Below are 13,130 nucleotides of genomic sequence, written 5' to 3' on the forward strand. Positions count from 1 at the left end.
TGAAAACAAAAAGCAGTCAAGTAGCACTTTAAAGATAAGCAAAATAGTTTATTAAGTGAGCTTTCGTGGGACAGACCCACTTCTTCAGACCATAGCCAGACCAGAACCAGACCAGCTATGCTCTGAAGAAGTGGGTCTGTCCCACGAAGGCTCACCTAATAAACTACTTTCCTAGTCTTTAAAGTGCTACTTGACTGCTTTTTGTTTTGATAGTGTATAGACTAGCATGGCTTCCTCTCTGTTACTAAATGAAGTTCAGGTATCTAAATATCGACCTTGACACAATATTTGGCTGTCCCAGATACTGACATAATGAGCACTGTATGAGAAGAGAAAGAACTGTTACATAAACTGAAGCATTAACAGTTTTGCTATGGTACTTTTAAAAGTTTATCTACTCAACATGGCACAGGAATTTACATTTATATTCCATTTTAATAAACACCATATAAAATAATTTTAAAACCATCATTACTATTTCAAGTATCAAGGTGAAAGAGATATGCATAATTGTATACAGATGCATTTTTAGAAAAATTGTAGTCATATAAACAAAATTTGCATCACTAACACTGATATTCAAGGATTGGGCTTGAAAAAAAATCTAAAATGCCTGATAAGAGAATAAAACCATTAAAAGTCAGGATAACTGCTGCTTATCCTTTCATGTTAGTCACACTAACCTCAATTTTTCATAAGATAATGGTGTCTGTCTGAGTGCTTCCATTTACGCTTCATGAGATTTCCATTTTGAGCTGAAGTAAGCCCAGTAATATCACTTACGCCCAATCCTCATGAAATTGAAACGTGGCATCATTTGCTTATTTACTACAGTACCAGCGAACACTTAGCATATGTTAAGATTTGGACAAAAATGAACCAACATTCAAGTTCTCATAGAAGGTCGGAGACCCAGACATTTCCTGTGAGAATTTCCTGAAGAACCAGAGTTTAAGAAAGAAGATGTTAAACCAGCTGCAGTAGTAGAAAGTGTAGACATAGTATTAGTGGATTTTTCCTTTAGAAGTATATGTTCCCACTTGAAATATCCGCAACCTCTCTTCTTCCCTTCTTGTTTTCCAATAGGGCAACTATAGAACACTTTTCCATGATTTGGACCAGCATTGGAAACATTTAGCTTTTTAGCCCTTCGGCCACAGTTACATAAGGGTGGAGTGAGTTTTTCACTTTTTGCAGCTCTTAAAGATTGGTTCAGGCTCACTGTGGAGTTTAAGATAACAGAAGGCACTCTATATGAACCTGAACGCCTCAAAGGCAGGGGACAATCAGAAGATACAGCTTCATCTTCATGTACAGTGAATGGCTGTTTTTTTGATGGAGGTAAAGGTTTTGGACTAGACGGTTTCCTCTTAGAATTTTGAGAGAAAGCAGTGGAATGATTTTCAATCAACACTGTACTTGATAAAGTAGCATTTACCTTAGCAGATGGTAACTTAAAGGCAGAACAGTTTAAAGTTTGCCTTTTGGCTATTCCTACATCATAGATAGTAGTATTAGGACTTTTGTACACAATAGACTTAGAAGCCTCCAAAGGCTCATTACATTTCCCCAAAGGTTCCAAGTCTGAATTCATCATAGCTGGTTCTTTCAAACCCATCACTTCTCCAGAGACTGATAAAGTCTCTGTATTTAGATCATCTTTAAGCTTCACACTGTCTGTATTTTCTTCGTGCTGTGATTCAGGTATTAAAGCTACATCCTCCCAATCAGCCAACATAGATAAACAATCAGAACTAGTACTTATATCTTCATTAGATATATTAACAGAGGAAATAGTAGTGGAGACAAGCACTAGCCCTGAACCAAGTACTGAAGAGCTGTTCTTGGAAGTTGAAATAAGACGTCCATTATTTAGTCCATTTTGGATGCCAGTCAGTAAATTACAATGAGAAGCCTGAAACTGACCAAAGGGAACAGGAAGTCTGTTAATTTCTGGAAGCAAGCAGCTTTGGACTTGACCACATCCATCAGTCTTTTTACTGCTTCTAGCCCTAACGTGGTCATTTGCAGATGAATTTGTAGAATTGGACTCCTGCTGGTCTTTTGCTTTAACATTGAAGTTTATAACCATTTTACTGTGTTCATTCTCAACTAGACAACTGCTGTTGCAAATTCTATCTTTATTTGAAGTTTCAGCACCATCATCACATCCCATTAGATTCTCTTCAGTGAGATTTACATTCAGAATTCTGGACACTGCATTCTTCTTTAGATGTACCTGAGGATTCCATAAACAAATCCACGATTTTGAAAATTGGATGTAAATAAGTTTTACAAATAAAAGAATCTGCTAAGGGTGCTTTAACTCGTACAAGTTTATAATTTTTTTTCTTTCAGTTAACTCACCTTATGTCTTTACTCTGCGACTTGAGGCAAGAAAGAAAGATATGAAGAAGTCACTAACCTTATCCAAAGATTTAGTAATTTTCATCACACATCCATCACAGATCATCCTCCAAGCAAGATGGGCAGTATTCCGAGAGTCATCCAACCCTTCAGAAGACATGCTGTCATAACTCTTTGTTATTTTAATATATTACTGGACATAATAATCATAAGTGGACTAATGATTTACTCTGAAGAGAGTTATGAGAATTTAGTGTTCGTTACAAGGGATACAGACAACAATCAGAAATATTCACACTACTTGTACAGGATGGGCTGTGGCAGTTTAAGCTCCTCCACACCACACCATGAAAGTTACACCCTGTCTGGGTAGAAACACCCATGAATATTCAAATCTTTGGGAATCTCTGTATGGAGCCATATATAATGACCATCAAATGATGCTAAAAGTTTTAGTGATGTGATCTAACAGCTACCAGATGGCACCAACTTTTGGTCCTTTTTTGCAGTACTAAATTTAGATTCCCATCTTGCAAGTCCTCTACACAAAGCACTGTGATGGACTTCAATAAACTCTGTGCCTGAAGACCTCCCAAAATCAGACCATAGAAATGAAAAGTCCAGTGTTCCGAATAATTCACTCCCTCTTATTCAGATTTTTTTTTATAGTGCAGAACATTATATAACATGGAAATAATTAGCATTATAACTGCTGTATTTTGATTAGGTTAAAGAAACAGATGTTTTAAACAGTACTCACCAGAATGTTCCCGTCCTGCAAATTCTATACCCAGATCCTGTAGAGCACCATTTAGCCCTTTTGGCTTTCTAATGTAGAAGAGCTAAGAAAGACATACATTTCTACAACATTATACTATATTAACCAACTCACTATGAATTATACACAATTCCAGAAGTATCTTAAAACTAAATACAGTAGACCCCTGAGTTATGCACAGGTTGCGCTCCTGGGCAAACACGTAACTCAAATTTTGCACAAATCAGTAGGAGCCAGGAACCGGGCGGCATCCTGGCTCATGGCTCCCCCCCACTTACAGAGCCGGGAAACTGACCAGCACTGCGATGGTTCCCCGCCACTCCTGGGGACCAGGAAACTGACAAGTGCAATGCTAGTCAGTTTCCCGGCTCTGCAAGCGGAGGGGAGATGGGCTGCCCCTTGGATCCCAGCTCCCCACCACTCTGGAGAACTAGGAAACTGACCAGCACAGTGCTGGTCAGTTTCCCAGCTCTGCAAGCTGCTGCCTGGTTCCCAGCTACCCCCTGCCCCCAGGAACTGGGAACTGACTAGCACAGTGTAAGGATGTAATGTAAGGAACACAAAGTCAAAATCATGTATTTTGGGGGTCTACTGTAAACAAAGCCCTTGTGAGGTAAGTATTCTAATTTTATAGATGGGTCATATCAGAATATAGCAAGTCAGAACTGCAAAGAACCAGATCTCTGGTCTCTGTATTGTTCTAAATCATGCTACCTTACTCTGTCAAATTCTTCAATAACATATGTGCAGTTTACAAAAATTACATATGTACAGTTTGCATCTAAGACAGAAATAACTGAATAGCCTCATGGGAATAACTATAAATTGTATCAATCTGTTTATTTAAATTTGTATGGCTACGGCTACACGTGAAGCCTACATCGAAGTAGCTTATTTCGATGTAGCAACATCAAAATAGGCTATTTCGATGAATAACGTCTACACGTCCTCCAGGGCTGGCAACGTCGACGTTCAACATCGACGTTGCGCAGCACCACATCGAAATAGGCGCTGCAAGGGAACGTCTACATGCCAAAGTAGCACACATCGAAATAAGGGTGCCAGGCACAGCTGCAGACAGGGTTACAGGGCGGACTCAACAGCAAGCCGCTCCCTTAAAGGGCCCCTCCCAGACACACTTGCACTAAACAGCACAAGATCCACAGAGCCGACAACTGGTTGAAGACCCTGTGCATGCAGCATGGATCCCCAGCTGCAGCAGCAGCCAGAAGCCCTGGGCTAAGGGCTGCTGCACACGGTGACCATAGAGCCCCGCAGGGGCTGGAGACAGAGTGTCTCTCAACCCCTCAGCTGATGGCCACCATGGCGGACCCCACTATTTCGATGTTGCGGGATGCGGATCGGCTACATGTGCCCTACTTCGATGTTCAACTTCAAAGTAGGGCACTATTCCCATTCCCTCATGGGGTTAGCGGCTTCAACGTCTCGCCGCCTAACGTCGATGTTAACATTGAAATAGCGCCCAACACGTGTAGCCATGACGGGCGCTATTTCGAAGTTAGTGCCGCAACTTCGAAGTAGCGTGCACGTGTAGACACGGCTTATATGTGGTACAAATTCCTTTTAAATGAAACAGAGAAATTACCCCAAGAAACACTTAATATTTCTAGTTTGCTGAGAAATACAGAAAGATGCATTTTGCTATAGTAAATAAAAAGTGACTTTCTATTCAAATAATTTTAGTCCAGTCAACATTACTTTATCATCATTCAGTTTTACAATGCTAGGCATGTTGGTTAGCATACACCAACTGGAAAACCCCCAATTCTTATGCCAGATTCAGAAGTGCTATCCAAGCAGAGGAAGCTTATTGCTTTAGCAAAGGAAGAAAAGCAGAAATAGAACTATGGCAGACCAGAAAGGGCAGAAAGCAGAAAGGGCAAGAGAGAGAGTCAAAACAGCTGAAAAATTACTCATTGTTCTACAGACAGTATAACAAGTGACACAGGTTCTTACCAGGTTTTGTCTGTAAAAATTAAGTCTTCTGGAATTTAAATGTGTATTGTTCTGAAGCACACATCATTCTCATCTATTGATCATTAAAATACATGCATGTGCATGCCAGAAACAAAACAGGTAACCCTAGTTACTTATTCATATGCTATCTACTTTTAATCCTTTGAAATGGAGGTGAAACATCTGTACCAATGAAATTTACTGATTCTCTCACCTTGTATGTTGCCCTGAGATCAATCCAGGAGTTTAAAATTTCAGGTTTTCGCAACTGCTTCCTTTTGCACTCATACAGCAAACATACCCCAAGATCCCAGTCTGCACAAGAGAGAAAAAACAACAAACTTTAATTTTTTATTTTCATGATTACTAAATGTGCACTGATCAAATCTGAATAAACTAGATTTTGATAAAAACCACTTAATAGATCAACAAGATAAACCACAATTGTTTACAAAATAATCATTGAAGGCAGCATGATTCCAGTTTTTCTTACATGAGGAACTGATTGGCAAAGTAATTGAAAACTCTAAATGCATCCGTGGAGAAATGGATTCAAAGCCAGCTTAAATCATATCTAAATTGGACAGAACACTGGCATATTAGTGGTGTCATGCACTTCTATGCAAAAAAAGCAAACTGAATTGGAGTCTTGTTTTTCATCAGAAGTATTAAGAGTACTGCAACTTGGCATCAGAGGGAACAAGTTGCTCAACAGTGACCTGATTAAAGAATTGCATTAGATGGGTTCTGAAAGGCCTCTTAAAACAGCTGTTTTAACTTAGTGCTATCGTGACATGGTACAGTGAATATAAAGCAAAGGAAATGTGGAATGAGTCTCAGAGCCCAGAAACAAAGACACAAGGAGCATCTCAGGGTAAATAACCACAAAGGAAATGGATTTCATATCTTTAGTCTCTACAATATTTATCATCGTCAAAACCACATAATACTGTGCTGCGGATCAAAAATATATGCTCTCCAATACCCTATACAGAGACAGCAGGGACTGAGGTTTGATGTCAGGACTTCGACACACTGCAGAACTGTGTTACAAAAACTTACCTTTATATCTGTCTATACTATGCCAGAGTCTAAGGACTTGTCTACACCTACCAGCAGATTGACCTCACAGGGGCTGATTTAGCATGTCTAGTATGAACTCGCTAAATCAACTGCTGCTTGCACTCCTCTTGACCCTGGTAGTCTACAGGGTCATGAGGCATAAGGGAAGTCAACAGAAGAGTTTCTACCATTTACCTTCTGCAGTGGGGGCATCACAGTAAGTTGAACTAAGTTACATTGACTTCAGCTAAACTAGTCACATAGCTGGAGTTGCATAACTTGGTTCAACTTTTCCCCTTAGCGTCGATCTGTCTTAACCTGCAACATCAGTCTTCCATTTTAACGAACACTAAATTGCAGAAAACAAAAACTGTTCTTTACCTGACCAAGTAACAAAGGTACATAATTTTGCTTCAGACACAGAATGGCTTGAAACATCTGAGTTGAAAATAATTTTCTTCTCCTTTTGTATCTTTTGAATCCACTTAGAAAACTGTGATAAGCAAATGTTTAGAGGAACTCCTTCGTCAACTTGATTCTTGATAGGATAGAACAAAAGATACATGTAAACATCTGTTGGTATGCTCATCTATGTGTAAGCTATATATGCACATTTAGATGGTCAGAAAAATTATCTTTCTGCATAGGTGTAAACAGGGTTACTTCCAATATTGCAATCCTAAAAATTATTAACTAAATTGTAAGTCTCCTGGAATGGATAGTATAAAAACTGTACCTGCTTTATGCCGGTTAGTTCAATACAGAATTCAGAGAGAATTGGATGTTCCTGAGGCTGGACATACATGTGGAATTCAGATTCAATCTCTCCAGTTGAAGTGTTTAACAAAACTGCTGGAAATTCAACTAGATTAAAAAAAGGTTATTTGTATAAATATTCAAATTGTTTTATGTTAGGATTTATATTACATGACTATTAAGCAAACAGAGATACCATACATATGGCAGAATGTGTCCCCCATATAATTTAATAACACCTATTTTAATATATCAGAGCATGAATATAATTTCAGAGCATACAAAGTGTAGTCTTTCAGTGTTCAATTAAACTATTATATCAAAGAACACTTACTTATGGAAACCTAAGGTTAAATTATTTCATTTTCAAACTAATATCAGTGTAACTTATACTCCATCTAATTTCAATGCAGTTGGCTGTACATATAGCTTTACAAGGAATAGCATGACATTTAATTATCTATATTTCAAGGTGCAAAAAGCTTATAGTTTGGATATACCGTTTCTGACATTTAATAAAGTGAATAATTATACTTTTCCTATTTTCCTTTTAAAAGGAAAATCCTCCATTTAAATTATTCCTACTTTACCGTCTTATTGAATAAGTCAAACTTTTTTTTTTAGATGTAACTGTTGTCTGACATTAGTACATTTCCACTTACTTATTTCCTGGGTGTAATGACGTTTACCATCTTTCCAGCAAGTAGACTCAAAGTCAATAATAATTAAATAACGAAACAACTGTCCTGCAACACATAAAAGCATTTTGTAAATCTGTATCAGGTTTCATAGAACTAAAAGATTTACATCAAGATGGAAACATACCACTCACTTGATTTGTTTCTAGTCTGATTCTTGCCATTTGACGATCTTATGGAACTTTTCCTAATTAATCCAAGTTGCCTTAAAAACAAAAAGAATCATAACTGAATTAGCTATTACACTTGGACTCAGCAATACACACAATGAATTGTTTTAACTGGTGATTAGCAATTCTAGTCCCACCAGCTAACCACTCTGGAGTACAAAGAGTTTTTGTTTCAAGGGCTGATCTCCCTGGGACTCTCCCTCTTGCAAGGTCCAAACATGCAACTATTTACTTAAGATTCTGGGTATATTTGCAAACCAAAACCTCTAAAACTGACTAACAGCAGCAGCATCAATTCATTCCTAAATTGGCAGCATCTCTAGAATCTTTAGAGACTGTCTCAAGGATGCATTTCCATTGTAATTTCAGTTGCAAATTTATTTCTGCACACTCACACCCCCAAAATGGGGTTACCAACTCTAATCTGTTGTGGGAGATTTTTTTTTCCCCCCAACATGATGAGGTCATTTGCTAAAAATATCCTATTATCATCTTCTGGATTACTTTTAGTTACTGAGAGATCCACACCCCACTGAAGGGACTCCAGGCCAATCCTGGAGGGTTGGTAATCGCAGGCATTTGTGGTGTAGGACAGCTACCAAGACTATAACATGGTTACTTTGTTTATATGTTTTGTTTCCCAAACATTTTGTTAAGATTTTTGGGTGATACAAAACATTTAAGTCACAATGGAGAACGTACCATTTTCAGTTATGGCTAATGAGCCAATGGAACAACGAAACACCATGGCACCAATCATAAAATAAAAAATGTTTAAAAATTGGCTGGACTGCAGATGGGGTGGGGAAAGAGCCAAGTGGCAGCTGCCCCCAGATGCATAGCTCCAGCTGCAACCACTGTAACTCTGGCAGTAGCTGGAGCTCAGGGCCCCTTGGAATTGCAGAGGCAGCAATGCTGTGCCACTGCATGCAGCTGTGAGGGAGCGGGGCCAGCACTGAGGGGGGAACGCAGACAGTAAGGGGCTGCGTCTACCCTTGAGGTGCAGGGGGTGGGGGCACGACGACGCAGCTCTGCTCCCCAGCTGCAGGAGTGTCACTCAGGGGAGGGGCGGGATCACCCCCTTCCGCCACACTCACGAGCGGGAAGGGGGCTAGGGGGGTGGCAGCCACAGAGTGACGTCACACCGCTCGGTCTCACCACCACGGCTGCCAGTGAGCGGCTGGGGGCGGACCACGGCTGTGAGCACCAAGCGTCCCCCGTTCGCTGGGGGACGGGCCTTGGGGGAAAGGCGAGGCAGGCCCGAGAGCGGAGTATTGTCACATGCCGGACGCGCCCTGCCCCCCACCCGCGCCCAGCTTCACCAGGCGCCGCTGACGAGGGGTCCCGCGGCACCTTGAAGGCTGACACGATTTTGGCCCTAGGCTGGCGCAGGCAGGAGTCCGCCTCCTCCGGAGGTACAAAATCGGGGGCGTCTTCCCGCCCCCTCCTCCGTCCTTCCCACAGGCTGGGTCAGTGGACCTCAGCGGCCCTGGCTCCGCCCCCCAGGGGCCTGTCCTCGCGCCCCTCCTCAACGGTCGCTCCATCCCACCCCTCCCCCACTGCCACACCCGCCCATCGCTCGCCCCCTCCCCGGGCGCGGTCCGCACCGGGCCAGCTGCTTGGTCGCCATCCCCACGCTCGGCCCTTCGCGGGAAGGAGCGGCCCGGCCGCTCCAGGGCGCGGCGCGAAGCAGCAGGGACGCTTCCGGCCATTTCAAACCTCCCTCCGCCTCCGAGGCCAAGCCGGCCCCGCCCCCCTCGATGCTATCGGCGAGTCGGCTGCGCCGATCTGGCACCCGGGGGATGACGTCGTCGCCCGCCCCTGGAAGCCGGGCTGCTCTTCCGTGGGGGCCTAGGAAGAACGAGTCGATAGCCGAGGAAACGTGTTTCTCGATGAGAGAGCAGCCGGCCGCGGCTGAACTGGGTGAGACTCTCGACAGCTCTGAGGCTTCCTTCCTCCCCAGCGGCCTGGGGGTATCGGGGGGATCCCCTCTGCTTCTCCTCGGGCGGGGGGCAGCGGGGCCATCCTGGGGATTTGGGGAGCCTCCTCCCTATGTGGGGCGCATGGGGGGAATCCCTGGAGACTCCCTCTCCTCCTCGTGTGGGGCACATGGGCGGACACCTTGGGGAACCCGCCCCCCAACAGGGTACCCCTGGCGGAAGGCCATGTATCTAACCACCTTAGCCAAAGTGTAAAGCGGTTCCCTTTTCCTGAGCCTGCTGGCATAACGCACCAGTGCCTGTGCTGCTGCTCTGGGCTTTGTCACACTGTCTCAGAGAAAATTTACCCCACATATACACATCTCATAATGCTGGAAGGGACCTCAGGAGGTCATCGAGTCCAGTCCTCTGCTTTCTTGGCAGGACCAAGCACCATCCTTTTTTTTTGAAAAAAAAAATTAATCTATTTGCCCCACATCCCTAAATGGCCCCCTCGAACATTGAGCTCACAACCCTGGCCAGTTTGACACCTGCTCTTTATAACCTTATGAGCAGCTGCAAGCCTGCCAAAACCCATCCCAGTTTTGTTCTGCTGCTGCTTGGGGAGCAGCTGTAACTATTTCAGGGGAAGGGAGTGTAACAAAGCAAAAGAAGAGGTTAGCAAGAGGCTGGAGTCTTCCAACCTCACTTCCAAGAAAGACCAGGAGGCTTAGCTGGGCAAGCTTCAAAGAGAGGAGCCAGGTACAGATGTTGAGAGAGCAGGCTCGTTTTTCTGACTCAGTGGCTGATATCAAAGATCGAGCCCCTCAGTGGCAAGTAAGAACCAAGTTCTAGAAGCAATCCCAGAAACTGAAGTGCATGGGTGGCCCACATCACACAGACCAGGCCTCCTCAAACATAGCCCCACCCGTGTTTTTCCAGACCACCTCAGGCTGACCCATGATCTGTCCCCCAGCCACCTTTTGCTGACTTCCAGTTCCCACTCTTCTGGAATGGCCTGGCCTGGAGCTGGTCAGGGCAGCTGTGGCTGATACTCCTTTCTGTCTGGCATGTTGATGGTGGGGGTGGTAGAGCCACCGGCCAGGCACTGTGGTGTTAAAGGGGGGAGGGTGTAAAAAGGAATGGAGAGGTAGGTCCTTGGGCAGAAGGGGGTTGGGGGGGCTTGGGAGCTAGTCTCTCCCAAGAAGAGGTTGATGTGTCATCCAAAGGCTGGCATTTTACCAGATTTTTGCCTTTTGACCATATTTTTTAATCTTTGGACATGGGAGTCTGGGAAAGTTAACAAGCCTGGAGATAATTCTGCATTGGGGGAAGGAGGGTATACTAGATCAGTGGTTCTCAACCATTGGTACATTTAGTTCTGGGGCAATGCAGAGGTCTTTTGAGGGTACTTCTAGATATTTGCCATGTTTTATAGCAGGCTATGTAAAAAGCACTAGCAAAGTCAGTACAAACTAAAAGTTCACTTAGTGACTTGTTTATATTGCTCTGTAGGCTATACTTTGAAATTTAAGCACACTATTTATGTTACAATGGATTTATAATTATTTGGTAAAAATGAGATAGTAAGCAATTTGTCAGTAATAGTGTTCTGTGACACTGTATGTTGTGTGGCTGCCATACCACAGAAACACTAACTCAGGAACTTATGCTTGCAGCAAACCCCGTTGCCAGCTCTGTCCACATATCTATCCTAGAAATGCTATCTGTGGACCTGACCACATCAGCCACACCACTGGGGCTCATACACCTGCACATCCACTAATGTGATCTATACCACTGTGTGCCAGCAGTGCTCCTCTGCCACATACATTGGACAAACTGGACAGTCTCTGTGCCGAAGGATGAACAGCTATAAATCTGATATCAGAAACTGGAATACACATAAGCCTACAGAAGAACACTTTAATCTCCCTGGACGTCCTATAAAGGCTTCTACAAAAGAATTCTACAATTTTAATTCTTCTACAAAAGGATTTTATCACAAAGCTACAGGGGGAGACTTCTGAATTGGAATTTTGTTGCAAGTTTGACACATTTAATCTCAGGCTTAACAGAGATCTCAATTATTTTACACATTACAGGTGCAATTTCCCCACATTTGATATTCACAGGAATGGCACGCATCCCACTTAAATTTACTTCTTCCACAGGTCCTATTAATAACAGGTGCCCCCACCTTTTTAACTCCATCTTATACCCACCCCCCAGCTGTATAAACTCTGGAATGTTGTTATCTAATCCAATCTGAGGAAGTGGATTTTACCCATTAAAGCTAATAATAATTTGTTAGTCTTTAAGGTGCTACAGGACTGCTTGTTTTTGAGGATGTTTATAGTGCTAGGTTTGTACTGTCCCTCAATAGCTGGAGTTTTCATTTGGCCTGAGGGTGTTTCGGATGAATCGTGCACACCAGTGTGTTGCCAGTATTGCCATTCAGGAGCATGTATATTCGTATTTTTCAATAGAGACATTTAAAATGCATTCATTGTCCTCAAATCTTTCCATTTGGGTGGCAATATAAAGATCATCTGCATAAATCAATCTTTACATACTGAACAAAATGGCAGAAAAGATTTGTTAGTCTTTAAAGTGCCACATTTCTGCTGTTTTTGTTTTGTTGGAATACAGACTAACATGGCTACCTCTCTGTTACTTTACATACGGAGGAATTCTAGGTGGTCATTTGTATAAGTATGTAACAGCAAGAGTAACAGAACTGAACTTTGGGGTAATCCATTGTGCTGAGTACATCATTGACTTTTCTGTCATCCATCTTAAGAAGACCATCAGTTGAAGAGCAAGGAGGAGATGACTGTACAATCCTGTTATTTCTCAGGATTCTTGTCAATTCCTGTGATGTGCATAGTGGTTCTCAGTGTTCTAAGCAGCAGATAGCTCAACAAACAGAGCCCCTGGGATTTTGGGGATTGTGAAGCCATCTCAGATGTCTTGATTTAGGTTTGGAACTTGGCTGCAGCATGAATGTCCTGTGTAGAAACTGGCTTAGTTTTCCACTATTGGTCATCTGCCCCTGTAGCTTGTAGGTTGAGAAGAGTAAAGATATTGGAAGACAACTGTTTGCAGAGCTAGTGTTATCTTCCTGTAGTTTAAGTAGTGCAACCACTTTAGCCTGTCTCCACTCTCTGGTCATTGTCTCCATCCAAGAGTTAAAGAAGTTAAGCAGCTATCCCAGAATGTAGTAATACTTCATTACCTGTATAGTCCATTCCCTTTCTACATTTCAGGGTTCGTAAATCTTGTCAGCTCCTAAGTGTTGAGCTGCTCGTGTGGACTTTGCTTGCTCTGAGGAGTGAGCAAAGTTCTTGCTTGATTGGTTTCATTCTGCACTTTGCTTTATTTTGGTTTATCACTTAGGATA

General features: G+C 42.7%; 2 protein-coding genes across 8 annotated transcripts in view; one reads left to right on the plus strand and one right to left on the minus strand.

The window, feature by feature from the left end:
* Positions 1 to 212: 212 nt before the first annotated feature.
* ERI2 (ERI1 exoribonuclease family member 2) lies at positions 213 to 9,549 on the minus strand. Of its 5 annotated transcripts, none has more exons than XM_075010197.1 (9): positions 9,416 to 9,549; positions 7,773 to 7,843; positions 7,603 to 7,686; positions 6,921 to 7,048; positions 6,566 to 6,722; positions 5,337 to 5,437; positions 3,128 to 3,209; positions 2,426 to 2,514; positions 213 to 2,239 (listed from the first exon to the last, which is right to left on the minus strand). In XM_075010197.1, exons 1-9 carry the CDS (start codon positions 9,436 to 9,438, stop codon positions 887 to 889), a joined length of 2,088 nt encoding a protein of 695 aa, XP_074866298.1. In that variant the 5' UTR covers positions 9,439 to 9,549; the 3' UTR covers positions 213 to 886. The 5 variants fall into 5 exon arrangements, with proteins under 5 accessions (XP_074866298.1, XP_074866302.1, XP_074866297.1 ...); XM_075010201.1 differs by having other exon boundaries at positions 7,766 to 7,843; XM_075010196.1 differs by lacking the exon at positions 9,416 to 9,549 and adding an exon at positions 9,162 to 9,398.
* Positions 9,550 to 9,615: 66 nt separating this feature from the next.
* REXO5 (RNA exonuclease 5) overlaps positions 9,616 to 13,130 on the plus strand; it is a 34,023-nt gene continuing 30,508 nt past the window's right edge. For 2 of the 3 annotated variants that reach the window (XR_012647783.1, XM_075011011.1), the window contains exon 1: positions 9,616 to 9,731. The gene's annotated coding sequence lies outside the window, so the exon portion shown is untranslated. Of the gene's footprint in view, positions 9,732 to 11,603; positions 11,833 to 13,130 lie in introns of those variants that run through there. The other variant, XM_075011012.1, reaches the window with a different exon arrangement.

The sequence above is a fragment of the Carettochelys insculpta genome, chromosome 16 (genome assembly GCF_033958435.1).
Source record: "Carettochelys insculpta isolate YL-2023 chromosome 16, ASM3395843v1, whole genome shotgun sequence".
Classification (NCBI taxonomy): Eukaryota; Metazoa; Chordata; order Testudines; family Carettochelyidae; genus Carettochelys; species Carettochelys insculpta.